This window comes from Nipponia nippon, unplaced genomic scaffold (assembly GCF_047370975.1).
Source record: "Nipponia nippon isolate SJK-2023a ecotype South Korea unplaced genomic scaffold, ASM4737097v1 scaffold_6, whole genome shotgun sequence".
Lineage (NCBI taxonomy): Eukaryota > Metazoa > Chordata > Aves > Pelecaniformes > Threskiornithidae > Nipponia > Nipponia nippon.
In genome coordinates this window covers 75,707,363-75,724,823 of record NW_028262380.1, presented here as the reverse complement: position 1 = coordinate 75,724,823, position 17,461 = coordinate 75,707,363, and the positions used below count along the sequence as shown (strand labels likewise).

Here is a 17,461-nt window from a genome sequence, read left to right as displayed (position 1 = left end):
CTCCTAGCATGAATGGCTAAATCATACTGCATATCTGCTAAAAGTGGTATTTGCAGCTCTCTCGCAAGAATGAGCCATTTCTTCTCAGTGGCGGTATCATCTGGACTTTGCCGAAAAGTTAGATGAAACCACAGTAGGTAACGCGTTTCCAGACAATGCCTTATTGTCTGCACAGGCTGGATACAGAGACCTTGCATACCTACTCAGAATCAAGATTAAATTACCAACCTTTTTGGCATTTTTATGTAAAATGTTCTTTATTATGGTCTTCTCATAGCTAAAGCATGAGTCACTTGCAAGCCATAATAGATTTTGGCTGTGCTGCATGATGAAGTGTTCTGGATGTAGTGAAACATTTAATCAAGACTCCAGGCAGTGTAACTCCCAGTGGTCACCTTAACAAAAAAAAAAAGGGGGGGGGGGGAGAGAAAGAAGAAACAAATTATGGCACCTTTTCTTTGTAACACTGAGTATTTGTTAGAGACAACACAAGAAAGTGACATCTTTTTATTAAATAACAATGAAAGCAGATTTACACCTGATTTAGACTAGATATAAGGAAGAAATTTTTTACAATGACGGTGGTGAAACACTGGGACAGGTTGCCCAGAGAGGTGGTAGATACCCCATCCCTGGGAACATTCAAGGTCAGGCTGGACGGGGCTCTGATGTCGTTGAAGATGTCCCTGCTCGTTGCCAGGGGGAGTTGGGCTAGATGACCCTTGAAGGCCTCTTCCAACCCAAACTATTCTACAATTCTATGATTTTTCTGATAGTGTCAGTTAAATCACTGAGTGTTTGAAAGCACTCTGATCTCCCAGCATTTTTTAGAAAATATCGATGCTTTAAAAAAGTGAGTTGGTTGCAAAACATCAAATCGCCTTACTAAACTGTACTTTACAATATGATTTTAACTCCAGGAAAGTTATGCGGTGTTAAAATACTGGAATTAGAGCCCACGGATTAAAATTACCTGGGAAATTCCAGCATTACATATAAATCTTATTAATTATGTTTCCATGCATGTTTGTTTAATGGAGAAAAAGAAACATGTTGACAGAATGCATTGAGCCCTAAGTTTCCAAAGAATTTCAAGGCTGGTAATCAGTAGTGATTCCTGATTTTGTGGGGGAAAAGGAAATATTGCTGTAATCCCTCTTCTAGATGGGCTCAAACTGTTGTCTTTTGCTGGGTCGATATTTGATCTGCATTGGGGTGATTGGAGTGGGCAGTCATGTAGCCCAGGACAGCTTTCACATCCTCTCTTTCATTAAGGTACTCTTGAGTTCAGATATTGAACTGACGTCTTGTGCCCCGATCTCTTGTGGAGCAATCCTAAGTGTCTAAGGCCTAAGTGTATGGTTGACACATCCATTTGTTGCCTAAGCACTTGTCACCATCACCTAAAATTAGGGACTTTGCCTGAAATGTACTAGAAGGAGTTTGGATTATATCCACTACAGTGATTTTTTTCAAAGGTGTTACCCCAAAACTCAAGGATCAAGTTACTGCTGCTGCCCCTGGACATTCAAACTTGTCTTTTTTTTCCAAACAATATCTCTTTAGAGGTTGTCTTTTTTTTTTTTCTTCACATTTTCGCCCCAGCTGCAATCTTCCCACTGTTAATAGTGGGATTCTTAACAACTTTGTATTTCTGTTTAACAGGTTTGCTGGCCTGCAGCACAATAGACTAATGCGATTTTTATTGTACTAGCATGCACTGGGATTGTTTGCCTTCTGGAAAATGGGATATTCAGATGCCTCATTCAGCCTCTGTCTAAGAAAAAGCTATTGCCTTGTCCCAGGATATTTTCTTTATAAATGGGCTTTCCATCTTGTTGTGGAAATTGTAAATATGCATGGTCTGTAGTTCGGGTTTTCCACCTTCCTGAGCTCTGCTATTATTGGTTATTCAACTAATTTTAAAACATAAGTGTTTATTTTTCACCCCCGTGCTTACTGTTTCCCAGTATTTTAGTTAGAGCAAGGTGGGAAACTGGTTCAGGATAGCCTATAGGTTTTTATCATTATTAGAAACATTATTTTAGAGACTTTCTAGGAATATCAAGATATATATCTATTTTTTTTTAAAACAGGATTTTTCTTCTTTCTGGAAGTGCATTTTTGCTTGCTTGTACTCTGATACTTAAACTTTCTGTTCCTTTGCCTTCACAGTTCGGAGGAAGCATGCACACACTGGTCCTGCAAACACTTAATATAACCATAACTTCACTGATGTGAGTAGCCAATATGATTACTCACGTCAATAAAAAAGGAATCTACACATACATGTGTGTTTTTCAGGATTAGCAAAGCATTGTTTGCTGGATGAACAAAAAGGCCAAAGTGATGGAGGCAGGAGAAAAATGACTAATGTTGGCCGGGTTCTTCAGTTAGTTACATGGATGTGATAAATTAATAGTTGAATTTTTCTCTTTTATCATCATGAATGATATTATTTAGAATATTTAGCAAGAGATGGGGAATAGAATCCTTTCACTTTTATTCTCTTAAAATTGATAATGCGCTGCCACAGTCTCCAGCAAAGAAGAATAAACTCCTTAATTTTTTTTAATATGAAGGATCATATAATGGCTTAAGCATAAACAAAAGTCTTCAGGGCGATGCGTGCCAATGCTGCCTGTAGATTATTAGATGGTATCTCTTGAGAGAGGCAGTGAACATCACGGCAGCGAGCAAAGGGAAGAAGAATGACTCAACAACATACAAATGGAAAGAAAAGCTGTTGCCTTTCCACTCTGTTTGATCTTAGCTGTAGTATTTGAAGAAGCATCGAACGCGTGAGACATCTGGGAGTTCCTTTCTTCTTAGATCGTGTTCTATCTGTAGATCTCTGATCAAGCGTGTAACATGGATAGGGTGGCTGCAAGAAAGAATTACGGCGCATGTTTTGGGACTCCCGGTGAAACTTGCTGCTGCCACATGAGCTCATTCAAGTTTCCTGTGGCATCTTTTTTTCCCCTCATTTTTGTTCAATAGATGGAAGAACTTTAGAAAAGTATTCTGTCCATAAACCCTCCTCACCTTGAAATAAAAGAAAAATAAATGTTAATAAGTGTAATAAAACGGAGGGATAGGTTCTGGCCAAATGAGCCCATTGGTTTCTAGAAGGTGTTACGGTTGGATAGAATTTGGCACGTTGCCTTCCAGTGCAATGATTTATTTTACATACCTTTGTAGCTCATAAACCCAGTAAGTTTGGTCACTAAAACAATTTCTTGTTCCAGAATAAAACTCTCATGTTAAGCTTTTTATGTTGAGCATGGAATTTGTCTAGCCTGTTCAGTAATAATTGTCTGGGGTACTAGTATTTTTGAAGTGGATTGATTCTTCATCTTTTAGCATCTGTTTCTTAATTCAACAAATTATTTTGAATAAGTATAAGAATAGCTTATTCAAATGCAAACTCATAATTGTTTTGGTTAACAAAAAAAAAAAATCTTTTTTTCCTTGGTTTCGATGATAGTTGAGTTTCTCCTTGCCTCCCCCCCCGCCCCCCGAATAAATTGTTTTCAGAATCGCGTACAAAATATGAAGCTATTGAAGAATTTACACTGCCGCATCACTCTTTGTAAAGAGTCTCTTTAACATAGACTCCTCATAAATGCCATACCCAAAGAGGGTGTTTTCTACTTTCTTCAAAGTAAAGACAACATTTTGAAACAACAGTGAGTTTCCCAGTGACTTCTTGTGCTCTGGTTCATGCCCTAAATGCTTAAACAGATACCGTATGCTTTATAAGTGAGGTCCTGGTATGATTCCTTGTATCTGTTAAGACCTGAGGTTTGTCTGAATGGAGAAAAGAACTCTCATTTTTCTTACACCTACATCTAAAGTAAGTTGAGGCAAAACTGTTTGAGGCGAGTGCTGTCCTGCCTCAATCTGTTCTGAGTTTGTTTATGGAGGAGAAACACAAGAGACTAATTTGAGCAGCAAATAAGAATTGTAACAAGATCAAGGTAATTAATACTTCCTCTGCTTTGAACATGTCCACAACAGCAGGCTGCAGCAATGAGATTGTCACAGATGAGGATGGGTTGACCATCTGTAATAGTGGCAGGGGCATGGTGTTATTGTGAGAATGTTACTAAGCTTGCAGAATGAGAAATTTGGTTCAGACACGGGGAAATTTGTGGTATTGTTTGACTCAGTACTTTTACTAATCTCTGTGGTTTGTTGTATGTCTGTATTTTTGCATCTAAGTTTAATATAGGTTGAATTGAACATAAACACACAAACAAACAAAACCAAACAAAAAACCCCACCCAAAGATAGTTTGCATAGAAACTGATATGTAAAATTATTGTGTTTATTTTACAAGGCATAGTAAATAAGCAACACATTTTTCTGCAGAATAAACTGTGAGGGAAAGCTTTAATTTTCAGTCTTTTTTCTAGATGCATTAAACATGAGGGAAAAGCATTATGCTAGAATTTGTGCAAAAGTAGAGTAATTTTGTGGAGATTTACACACACACGCACATGGATAGCACAAAGCTTTCTGATGTTTTCATTTCACCTTGAAGAAATAAAGCAAGGCAATATTTTGAATCTATTCATCAGTTTTCCATCAAAGTCTTAACAGACTTAGAAGTGTCTGTGACTATTTATGGTCCCATGGCTTCTGCAGAAATACAAGTCTGGTTTTGATTGGAGACTGGTCATAGTGCAGTACTTCGAGTGGTCCAAGGAACACTCTCAGGTGACTGGTTTGTGTCTCTGGCTTGCATCCGAGAGCCACATTGACTGACGGATTTGAGGTCAGGCAAGAATATTCCCCATGTTGCATAGATGTGGAAAAGGGGGTGGTGGTTATCACTCTCCATGTAGCTTGGGCATGTTGCTTTCTACAGTTGTACAGATGTTGTCACCTAATGGTTTCTTCCTGTTCCAGGGATCAAGATTTGGACAAATCCCTTAAGCTCCCTTTTTTTCTTCCTGTGGCATATTTCAGGTTTTGAGGCCTTTGGTTTCCTAGATATTTATTCTTGTACTTGCTGTTGTCTCTGGTGGGTGTTTTGCTGTCGGTGCAAGCTGAGAGCACAGCATGCCTTCTGTAGACCCTTCTGAACATGATGCCCATGGTACAGACGGCAGGTAGTACTGCCATGACCACCTTGTCTTGCCTTCATTAAGTCTGAAGCACAATTGCATGTAATTATTAATTGGTAGCATACGATATTAATCAAATTGTGTATTTCAAGAATCCGAGTGACGCACACTGCTATCTTTATGCAAATGTAATATGAGATTAGAAAGATAGAGGCAGTTGGTTGGTGAGAGATTTAGTTTAGATTTTTGATTAAAGCTTTGTAGATTTTTTTTTTTCTTTTTCCTCCCCAGCAAAGGTGTGATAAGACATACTGAAATCTTCTAGTACCCTGTGGCAATGAAAGACTTGGTGGTTGTGGTTGTTCTGTGAGCTTCTGCTTGGGGGCGGAGCTTCTGAAATAATTTCAAAGTGAAATTAATTTCTGAACTCCTGAATAGAAGACTGGACATTCAATTTACAACCAAACTCGTTGAGGATGTATAATTTCTTAAATGAGGCCTTTGGCATAAAACTTAATGGACTTTTTTGGTCTGGGGAAAATGTGAAGATTTTTCTCAAGTCTTTCTCAGAGATGTGTTACTTGAGTAAAATTTCAGCAAACGGGCACATCGCAGGATCTTATTCCTTAGGTTTGCAGTACTATGTGTAAGCTGAAGTAATAAGTTATAGCAGAAGTAAAAAGATAGCTTTACACAGGTTGCTAATTAGACTTAGACAACAGTGAATTATGAAGCAATATGCATTATCTAAGCCCTGTGGATAAATAGTAAATCATGGTGTAAATGCTCTTTAAAAATATCGTGGTCTCTTTCTAAAAATTTCTCTTCCTTATTGGAGAATTTCTTATTTTTCCACCATCTAAAGCACGTCTTCAGTATAAAATACAGTCTTTGTTTACTTGTGAGCTGATTTTTCCGGATAAAATTACTTTCTCTATTATTCTTCTCTTTCTTTTCAGTTCCCTGGAATCTGACTTTATAATTAATTTATTTTGTCCCCTTAGCCATCTGTATTCTTGGATTCTGACTATTTTACATTATGCAAGCTGTAGGCAATGCACAGCTCCTAACCCCAAACCCCAGAAGCTGTCTTATATTTTTCATATCATTTTTACAAAGGGCAATCTCTCATCATGAAAATGGGTTCCAGTGGTGAAATGTCACCTGCAGCTGAAACATTAGCTGTGCATGACATATATGGTATGAATAAATAAATTGCAGAGCTGCGCAGCTGCTTTACCTTGAAACCATATCTGGGGAAATGCTATACTTTGAGCAGAAGAGCATACATAGTTTGCTGTGCCAGTTCATGGAGCAGGACCCGCTTGGCAAGGATAGCTGGCAAGATCCTTCGTCTGTCATTTCTACTGCGTCTCTCCCATTTCTGTGATTAATTGTTGCCCAGATGCAGAAGTCGCCATGAAAACCAACATAGGCTGTTTTATTCTCTGAAAGTTTGTGTCTGGTTAGTTAGTTGTCAGATCGTTGCTTGTGATGCTCTGGTCAGCGCTTCTTGTGTTTCTGTTGTCAGAGATTTAAATTTGACGATAAACCTCCTGGCTCAATCTGTCTCAGGCTATGAAGTATTTTATGTACCATTTGTGAATGGTCAAAGGAATTAAATATGGTATAAATAAATAATGGCCTTCTATAGAAGGCTATGTAAGGCCTATAGGACCAGTGTTTTGTCTGCATTTCCAGCAGATATATCTATAATATTAATGTAATATTTCCTCGGTTTTTAAAGACATTTCGGTTCTCTTTAATGCTGTAGAAAAGTTCGGGCAGTAACAGTAACCTACTATGGGCATTACTACCGAACACAAACTGAAAAAAAATAAAATAACTAAAAGAAAAAAGCTCACTTACTCGAGGTGACTGAGGATGGCTTAGATCCCCAGGTGGAAGGTGTCTCCCTGTACGGTATATATACCAAGCAGAGACCAATGTAGCCATAACGTTCACAATGGTCTAGATCTCTCCACCCTCTGAAGAAATCCTGCTGGAGGAAAAATGCTTACCAGGGAAACAGCTGAGCTCCTTGCAGCCTTCTCTGCATTAGAAACATCCTCTGAGGCAGAAGAGACAACTGTGTGAGGATCAGTATACTCTCAGAGTATTTACATGTCTACAGCAATTTATATTTTCAGGGATTTTGATGAAGAACAATAGCACAATGCACCAAATCTGTTCCATCACAAAGTCTGGCACTGGTGGAAATGTTAGGCTTTCTGAAACAGTTGCCTTTGGGAGGATAGAAAGATGGAGCATCCTTCAGGATGTGGTCTCAGGAAGCCCACAGAGGACTGATAACCCTAGGGTGCAGCTACTGAGAGCTTGAGGAAAGATGCAGTAAGTGAGCTCAGGTGACTCAGTTGTCCTGCGGGGACAGCCAAGCCTCCGTCACTAAAGTGCTTGTCTTTGGGATCGTCCTGGTGATCAAGTCAGAATGGCTTGGCAGCTGGTGGTCGTATGAGAAGAGAATGACAAAAAGAAAATATTATGGCAGGTGGCTAAAAATAGTAGAAATCATAGACTTCAGATCACCAGAGATGTCTGTGTTGATTACATCCAGAGCAGCCTAACCCGTATATTTTCAACTAAGTGCAGGAAGATCCCTTGTGGATAATGGCATGGCAGGTACCATAGTATAAATAATATTTGGTCTGCCAACCTAGGTATCTTTTTTAAGCCATCCATACCTTTGCTTCCCTTCCTGTGCACCAGCCCTATCTACCTTTCTCTATTCCTTGATTGAGCAATAAAGGCAGACTTCCTTCAGCTACTCGCTTTCCTCATTAGTGGGTCTTCAGAGTTTGGTGGCCATTTAATATTTTGGGTCCAAGACAAGAGCCTTTTTTTTTTTTTTTTTTTTTTCATGATAAATGTAAACCAGCTGTGTTCTCTTTCTTTTTTGGAATGTTACATGCCATACTCAGCAACAAGGGAAAATGGAGCTCTGTAGCTTTTTGAATTAGCATCAGCAGGGCAGCAATCTTGCTTATGAAAATCTAGGAATAAGTAACACACAACAACCTTTCAGAAACTGACATTACTACTTAGAAAAGCATACAAATATCGCATGTGAAAAGAACATTTGTTTAGGTGTGCATAGGCAAGGAGAGTAGATGCTAGTGGGTGCTTCTAAAGTAACGTTTATGTTTGCAATTAGAGGAGAACTTTGAGAGAGAGAAAAACGGATTATTTTTTAAAAAAATATAAAGTGCAAGGGTGTTTTTTCCTCCCTCAAAACAGAGAGTTGCCAATATATAAACATTTCAGAGAGAATTTTACACCACCTCATCTCTATGTCAGGCAGCATTTAATGGTTGAATGATCTCCTGCCCTGGGACTTGGCAGCTGTCCTCCAGGGGCCGACTTTGAGGATTACAATGACAGTCTATCAGTGGATCTTTTCCAATATAAACTAGACTAGAACCATTTAAAATCAGTTGCTATCAACAAGTCAAATTAACTTTATTTATGTTAGAGGCTTTCCTATGAGTATTTTATAACAATGTGGAATTTTAATATCTGGAGGGGTTTTTCCTGTTGTTGGTGTGATTTGGGAATGTTCTAATTCATGTGATTAAGAACAATTTACCTGATTGTTTTCAAAATTATGTGATTTGTACCATTCAGATCCAATCAGCGTCTAAGTCACAGTGCTCACACAACTTTTTCCGATTCTTGCTTTTTACAGGTGGAAATAACACTTCAGGATATCAATGACAACCCACCAGTATTCCCCACAGATATGCTTGATCTGACCGTAGAAGAGAATATAGGAGATGGGTCTAAAATATTGCAGCTGACAGCCATGGATGCTGATGAGGTAGGAGCATGGTTTCATATTTGAATATCTGTACTAAAACTGCTATTCTGGAAATACATGTTTTTACCTGTTCCCTCATTCCCTTTGTCAGAGCTTGGCCTTGGGAGTCATTGTGGTCATGCTTTAAACTGCGTTTGACCCATTCACAAAACTGTATTTGGTATCATGGAGTCGCACACAGGCAAACACACATGAGCAAGTGAGACAAATACTCTGTTACTTGAAGGCTGCTTACTGGTTTGCATATAACGAGTTAACGTTTTCCTAACACCTCTTAATGAGCGGTACCACTAATGGCAAAGAAGCCCCACATTTTGATTTTAGCTGGTGGTCTCGTTATCAGTCTCATCATACACCATACCCGATGACTTGGCGAAGGTGCTGGACTGCCCGGCTTTTGATAAAGACTTAATGACATTCAGTTTAAGACCACAGCTTGAGATCTAAACTAGCTTTGAAGCAGAGATGTTGTAGTTGAGCCCAATTTCAAGATGTGCAATAAAATTCATGTGAGACGAGCCTTGGAGAACAAGAAAACTTTTGATAATGCCTGCTCGCCCTTTGACTAGAGCTACTTAATATTATCCTTTCCTAAAGAAGGTTTTATTTCACCACGAAGAGGGGAAAAGAAATGATGCTAGAATATGTGCTCTGTACATGAACCAGTTTGCAAAATCATTTTGCCCGCTTAGATTCATTACTGTGAGGATGCTACAAGTAACAGGTTATTGAGAAACTAGCAAAAGTCTTTGAGCAACTGATGTTAAACAGTTGGCCAGTCAGATTAGTAAGGGATATTGCAGTCTTGTTGTACGCGTCAGGCAAATATATCCACGTATAATTTGATGTATTCATTTTGTTTGGAAAGTAAGTTATGAGAACGTTAATCATATTGTTTCATTCACTTGAATGATTCTTTCCGCTGGGGAAAGGCCTAAAGAGTCAATATGAGCATGCAAAGTTTGTGTTGTCATTAAAATATAGGGTTACACTTGACAACAATGCGCAATTCTTGCATGCAAATAGTAAGGTAATTCAAGCCCCTCAAGAGAATTTTATTTCTGGCCTTTTTTGTGTTAGCTTGGTTAGTTGTCCTGTGATTGTTAATTGGTGTCCTTAATCTTACTACTACACGGAGAACCACTGGAACACCCTCAGGAATGGTACGAATGTGATTATGAACTTTTTACTCTTTCCTGTATTTTCTGGTAGCTGTCTGACATACAGACGAAAAATAGGATTTTGGAAAGGTGCATATCTGTAACAGAAATTGTAGCTGTTTGTCTTCATTTTAGGAAGAAGTAAATCTTGAACTATCGCTCTCTGCTGTGATATGGCAAACGGATATCTAAGTAGCAATATACTACGCTTCAGCCTCTTTTTGACCATTCCTAAACTGCACCTAATATGTTATCCATTCTGAAGCACTCCATCCAGTGGGAATTGATTTGTTACCTTAGATAGAAATCAGTCAATCTTTTTATAAAAAGGGATGATTTCAATTTCCCTAACAGAACATTTGTAACTCAAACCCTTTACAAAGAGTCCAAGATTTTTTAGCACTGTGCAGTCTGGGGTTGACATACTTGCCTTTCCCGCCTGCTCCCCATCTCCCTCTTTGAAGTTGAAGGCATGGTGAATGCTCCTTGTTTTTCATATAATATTCCTGCGACATTACACTTTTCTGGTTTCTTTCTTTGCACATGCAACTCATATATGCAGGTCAGTAAAATGGCATGCTGCCTTTGCTACACGCACAGATGCTTTCAGAATCAAAGTTTTAGCTTCAAAAGGGTAAGTGACAGAACCCTTAAAACTCATGGCTGAGTGACGTGAAAGGACCCCTCTTACAAATATTTTAAAATGGTAGTATGAAGGCAGCAACTTTCAAACCGTTGTCTGTTATAATAAGCACATTGCAGAGATCTGAGAAAAGATGTAAAGACATTCTCTAGGTGCTAAGTGGTACCAAAGGCTTTAACAATTACAACAGCTTCTAGCACTTTTCAACTTTTTGAAGTCAGTTGTCGATGGGAAATTTCTATACAGCTTTTTAATAGGTTTTACATATCTGTATTTCGTTTTGCTTCTCACCTAACTCATGTAAAGTTACTAATTTGATTAAACCAGTATCGCACATGGCTGTGGTTTTAGCTGCACTCTATGAGGAGGATGCTGGGTAGTCAAACAAGCAGTGAAGAATGTGGTCACCTCTGAAATCTTAAATTCTTATCAGATATTTTTGCTAAGCTACACAATTGCAGGAAAGTGTGTGACATCCCCCAGGTACACCTGAGCACACAGATGCTGTGTACACTGAAGCAGTGCATGCTGCAGGGCTGGGCACCTGTAGAACCTTGTTTTCTTTCTAAATTTCATTTTATCAGTTAACTGAGTCCAACTCTTTGAAACAACACCCCAGAGAAATGTTTGGCATGAAGCACTCTAATAAGGTCAGGTAGCTAACGCTTGTTTCTCATCTCACAAATACGGGCGGGTGTTTATCTCTGTTGATTTGCTTTTTTAGGCAAGAGAGTTTGAAACAGCTATAGAATTTCTTTCTCCCTGATCTCTTTGATCTGTTATTCACAGCATGCAGGGTATAGGTACATGCATCTGATGTCAGAGGTTACCAAACCTTCAGTGCCCTTAAGCTTGTCTTGGAAAAAGAAGGATGTGACCCCAGGATCTTAGGTCTCTGTTTTCCCTTAAAGACCAATGTCAGTCTGCTAAGAAGCAAAATTTATAGCTGAGTACTGGCTTTTGGGGGAAATGTCACCCAAGCTGGGTGCTCTAGCCAGTCACTTATGTCCCCTGGACCACCCTCTGGCTGCAGCATCACACTGCACAACCCATCCCCAGGAGGTGGATGAAAACAAAGCTCAGGTAGCATCCCTTTCTCTAGGAAACCTCAGTACTCCTCAGAGCTAACACCTGTAAGGTGGATTGATTTTCTTGCTAATAATCAATGATACAGACTGGATGCATGTGACTTCTCTCAGTGTTTGTGATGGAGTAGGGCTGAGGCAAAATGCACTGTGTTAATGTTTCTTGAATGGAAGTTTCCATATTTTTTTCCTAAGTTTTTATTTCAACCTTTAAGGGAAAAAAAAGAAGTGACCACTTTCTACGTAAAATTACTTCTCCTTAATTTTCTTTTTAACCAAAATGCTCAAAGTCCATATGAATCCTTTTTTTCGAAGGACGAATGAGATACTTTGACCCAAAAGCAAATGCTTTTGACTTCTAGCACAACCCAAAAGATCAGAACTGTGATTTTAATGACACATGATTTGTCGCTTTGGGGCTGTTTATTTGCAGGGATAAATGTATTTCCATGCAGAAACTGGCCTTTGAGGGGCTGCTGCAAGCACAGCTCCCTGAGTTTCTCCTGCCTGGGAGCTGCACCTCTTGCCGTGCATGCTGGGTGGTGGAGCTGCCACGTGGCCGCCCCTGGTCCTCCCTCCTTGCATCCTTCCCTCTCCTCTTCCCTCCATCCCACCTCCAGAGAGTGGGAAAGGCAGAGCTGATCCCACTGGCAGGGATTTAATTTAACCTTTGAACATAAAATAAGAAGAATAAGCACTGATCCCTGTTAAGAGGGAAGATGTTACGCTGCTCAGTCGTGCTGGCTTGAAATTAAAACAGGTATCACAGCTTCATGGTATTGACTGGATGCAATCCTTTTATGAACAGTGGAGCAAAAAGTATCTGGGTAATCTCGTCATTTCACGTCTCATAAATAAAAACTGTGTGCGTATGCATCTTTACTGGGGGACTGAAGCAGGGACTGGGCAGGAAGGCTGTTTATTAAAGGAAACTGTTCTGAAAAATATTCGCCAAGTGCAGTTACTGGAACGATTCTTGTCTTACTGAAAATTATGATGTGGTTTTCCTGGCAAATAACTTGATTTGACCACTTCTGTTTTTACTTAGGGAGCCAATGCCCTTGTCACATACACTATTATCAGCGGTGCGGATGATAGCTTCCACATTGACCCTGAGTCAGGAGACCTGATAGCCACGAAGCGCCTGGACCGGGAGCGCCGCTCCAAGTACTCCTTGCTGGTTCGTGCTGATGACGGCCTGCAGTCCTCAGACATGAGAATAAACATCACTGTTAGCGATGTTAATGACCATATCCCCAAATTCTCCAAACCAGTGTATTCCTTCGACATCCCAGAAGATGCCACTCCAGGTAAATAGGAAATGGCGCTAAAATTGACTAAATTTTTTCATTTTGTCAATCCAAAGGGAGTCGAGGGGGAGCAGGTAGCAGACCTGTATGACTTGGCCAGGAGGCAGATGATGCTGAAGGCATCTATTAGATGGTGTTGAAACAGAGGGAATCACATCATGCTGAAAGTCTACTTGCTAGGAAATCTGTATTACTAGTGAGGTCAAATTTCTTTTCAATAGGAAATAGAGAAATAGTTGCCACTCAAATAAATCCTAGATGCAGAATAGGAATTGCGCTTGTATCCCAATGGAAGCCTCTGAGTGCGACTACTTAAAAAGTAGCAAACAGAAAAGTAGGAGGAGGAACAACTTACAGGACACAAACAGTATAACCTATCATGAAAAAGATGTAATGGTGATGCTAGTGTTGATTTAGTTAGCCATCTTCAGTGAATATGACTTACAGTGCTTAATTCATCAAGTGTAGGATCACAAAATGGGTCACCATTGAGCAGCCATTAATACACTGATTCCTTAATAATATTCCCTACACACGCTTAGTTACTAACCCTAACATCATATTTCCTTGATCTTATCTTTGACTTCTGTTTTTGACAAGGTTTTTGTAGAAAATCTAACCTTTAGATAATTAATTCTGGTTCCTAAACATGATCACTGACCTCTTAAGTTGTTTTCTTCTTTTAAAGCTTGTTTCATATGCAAGAGTGTTTTGGTGTTCCAAAGTTAGGTTGTAAGCTAGAAACTATTTAGACCAAAAAAAAAGTTTTCCAAAGCTGTGCTATATTATATGCCTCCAGATGAGAAATTAATATTTCTCGCAATAAATAGTTTCCAGGGTTTTATACAGAGTGCTGGTATAAAAGCAGTATCTGCTGGTCTTAGTAACTGAAGCATCTTAGAAACTTGTTCTAAAACATGAATAAACAAAGGAGATGTAAATGAAATGATGATAGCTTTCAAGCTTTTATTAGGACTTTGACTTTTACGCGTGGGAGGCTCAGCTTGGGCCAACCAAGATTACCCCCATGCCTCCAACTTTTGCACTCTGTCCCACAGTCACAGTCCCAAAATTCAGCGGTGTTTTGCATTAAAGGATTACACTGCAATCAGGAATCTGATCTGGAAGTAATCGAGACGTCTGCGTAGCACGGGGCGGTTTGGTTGCTGCTCCCCAGCTATGCTCTTCTCTCTTGTCACTCAGAGTCCTGAGGCTCAGTCTGTTTTAGCAGGAATAACCCTGGTAAGCATAAGACAAGGCTTCTCTCTTTAATCATTTGTGGGGTGTACATTTGTGCCTGATACCCGGCTCAGCAGTGATCGACGCTGAAGGAAGAAACAGGCTGATTTGATACCTGACGTGCTGCAGCTTCTCCTGTTCCATTCTCCAGCAGTCCCGAAGCAGCTGGCAGGCTCGTCGGGAGGGGAAGCGCTGCGAGCTTTCCCCTTTGGGGCTCCACTCTGTATCCCAGAGAGTAATCCCTGTTCCCCTGGCAGCTGTAATTGGGAATTGTACCTTCCCTGGGCCTCAGCAAAGCTCTCTGCTGAGCTTCCGTGACCCTGCTGTGCTGCAAACTCGCTGCAGGGCTGATAATCCCATCCAGCTTCGGGACAGACGAATCTTCACCAATTAACGCGCAATCAGAAAGGTTAAAGTGTGAGGTAATCAAATGGACGTAAGAGATACCAGTGTATTCAGCTCGATTAAAGGAAGTTGTAGCACTATTCTTCATTCTGATGATAAGTGGTTTTCATTGTCCCATTGCTCGAAAATAGTTAACTGTGCTGGAACATGTGTAATTCATCTGGTTTCATGGAAAAGAAATTAAATTATTTACTTTCTTGGAAATGAGCTGATCTTAATTATAATTAGTGTTCAAAATACTAAAAAATGACATTAATTTCCAAACTTTACTAAGATAGGTCGGTCGTATGAACGCAGCTATGCAGAAATGAAAACAATGGCACAAATTCACAAGGAGTTGAATTTCAGAAAACAGTGAAGAACAGATCCCTATAAGGTTTCTAGTTTTCTAACCGCAGTTACCCTGCGAAGGCACTTTTTCAAAAAGTAGAGCCGGGATATTTGGTATGTACTGACATTTTGGTTTCTGCGTTTAGAAAGAAATATCTAGAAGGTTTCAGAACTTGTATTTGTCTGCGTGGAGGAGAGGGTCCTTGGAGTTGTAGAAAGAAAATACCTAGCAGGAGAAAAGGTATTTTTGCCCCAGCTGATATCTAATCTGGAAATGTTCCCGTTTAAAGATAAAAACAAATATTCCCAGCCGTTTCTTGGTGTTTTATTAGTAGCCCTTTAAAATAAACATCATACTGAATACTCTTCCTTTCAGCTTTGAGAAACCTTTCATAGCAGTTAGTAATACAATATTGAGGCTTCAATTTCTACTGGAGGATACCTCTACTTCTACGGAGCTGCTTGATGATGAGCTGGCTCTGACCACGCCAGTGAGCTGCCTTTTGCGAGTGACTGATTTTGCTGTCCTGTTGTGATGTGCAGGTTCCTTAGTGGCAGCCATTCTAGCCACGGACGACGACTCCGGTATCAACGGGGAAATCACATACACCGTAAGTGAAGATGATGAAGAGGGTATCTTCTTCCTAAACCCCGTTACCGGAGTCTTCAACCTGACGCGTGCGCTGGACTACGAAGCACAGCAGTATTACATTCTTACCGTCCGCGCGGAAGATGGGGGAGGCCAATTTACTACCATCAGGGTGTATTTCAATATACTGGACATCAACGATAACCCGCCAGTGTTCAGCACGACCTCATACAGCACGTCTTTGATGGAGAACCTGTCTCCAGGATCCGCTATTCTCAACTTCAGCGTCACTGATGCGGATGATGGTAGGCGTTTCCTCATATTCTGTGTCTCTGATGATAAATACATATTTCACCTTAGCAACATAGTAGAAGACCTAGTAGAAAGGGCAAATTAGGGCTATCCTTAGGATGCCATCATATGCTTAAATTCATTGCATGCAGTGTAAATAGAAGTTATTTTTCTCATATTTCACATTAGGTTTAAGCGGGTGGTTTCTTCCTTATTTTTATTTGTGATAAATTAAAAATACAATCAAATACTGCTTTTAACTGCTGTTGCTGAAATGAGTTGCAGAGCTATATTTTACCTAGAGTGTGTTACAGCAGTTGAACACCATAATTTCTCCCCTGGTGCTTAGGTTGCACATTTAAATTAGACCTAAGTGTTCTTTCAGATTGTTTTTTTCCTTGAAGTTTATAATATATTCTAAATAAGGTTCTGGCAATATGAGATGTCATCTGGAATCATCTTAAATGTACTATAACTTTTAAGTGTACCATGAAGAGAATTGTGATCTACAGGGTATTGATAGTGGAAGTTAAAAGACTGATTACAAGAGATCATGGGAAAATTTCTCATTAAAATAAGCTTTAATCTTGGGATTATTTATGGCATCTAGAAGGTGTTAATGTGTTGGAGTGTAAATGATACCATCTTTACAGCTTGCTTAACCATTTTGCCATTCAGTTTATGTCCAAGCAAGAATAATTATGGAACATGGCCATAAAATTAAAAAAAAAAATCATTCCATAGTGTACTGCATTTTCTAAAGTGTCCACAGACATTAGTCAGTGTGACTTAATACAAAATTATTCTTAACACTCAAAGTGACTTTACAGGTGAAGGTTATTTTTGTGACATGTTAAGCAACTTTGTCTCCTCTCAACTTGACACCGGCTCAGTAAAGCCCGTAGAAATGTCTTACACTGAAATGTGTGCTTCAAGCGCAAAGCACCTACATGCTTTGAGAAATGCCAGTTTATGCATGTAAAACGACTGAGCTGATCAAGATTATTCAGTAAAACAGTTTTTCCTCAGGAAATGCTGAGTTGTTGAACTCAAACATTTTTGTGGGAACATAAATTTTGTGCTGATGGATAGAACTTTCCATGGTAAAAATTGTGCAACTGGTTTTGAGATCAAACTGAGAAAGTGAGCGAGAAGAGATTCCATAAAATAAGCCAACAAGTCAGAAATTATAACTTGGTCATATTGGCTATTCTTGCATGGATCTCTCTTTCAGCACTGTTGTTAAAGCTTTTATTTTATGTAAGCTAACTATAAGTTGGAGGACGAACTTGTGCTTGCATTATGCGTAGCCAGGGAAGGGATTGTTCCTTCAGACCTGTGCATAAATGGGTTTGTGTCTAATCTATCTCCTCTTTTATTTCTTATTTTCCTGTTAGGAGTACAATGCTTGGTTTCAAATCTTTTTGGAAGTTAATTTCATTTAACCATTATGGGTCTGTTTTCCTTTTCTCTTGTACCTCACACGTTAATTTCCATCTGCG

General features: G+C 39.5%; 1 protein-coding gene across 1 annotated transcript in view; it reads left to right on the top strand.

Moving 5' to 3' along the window:
• The window catches only part of FAT4 (FAT atypical cadherin 4), a 147,477-nt gene that overhangs the window by 66,959 nt on the left and 63,057 nt on the right, over positions 1 to 17,461 (top strand). The window contains exons 2-4 of the mRNA XM_087737872.1: positions 8,776 to 8,907; positions 12,844 to 13,105; positions 15,623 to 15,973. Of these exons, the coding sequence (XP_087593998.1) occupies positions 8,776 to 8,907; positions 12,844 to 13,105; positions 15,623 to 15,973 (745 nt within the window). The remainder of the gene's footprint in view (positions 1 to 8,775; positions 8,908 to 12,843; positions 13,106 to 15,622; positions 15,974 to 17,461) is intronic.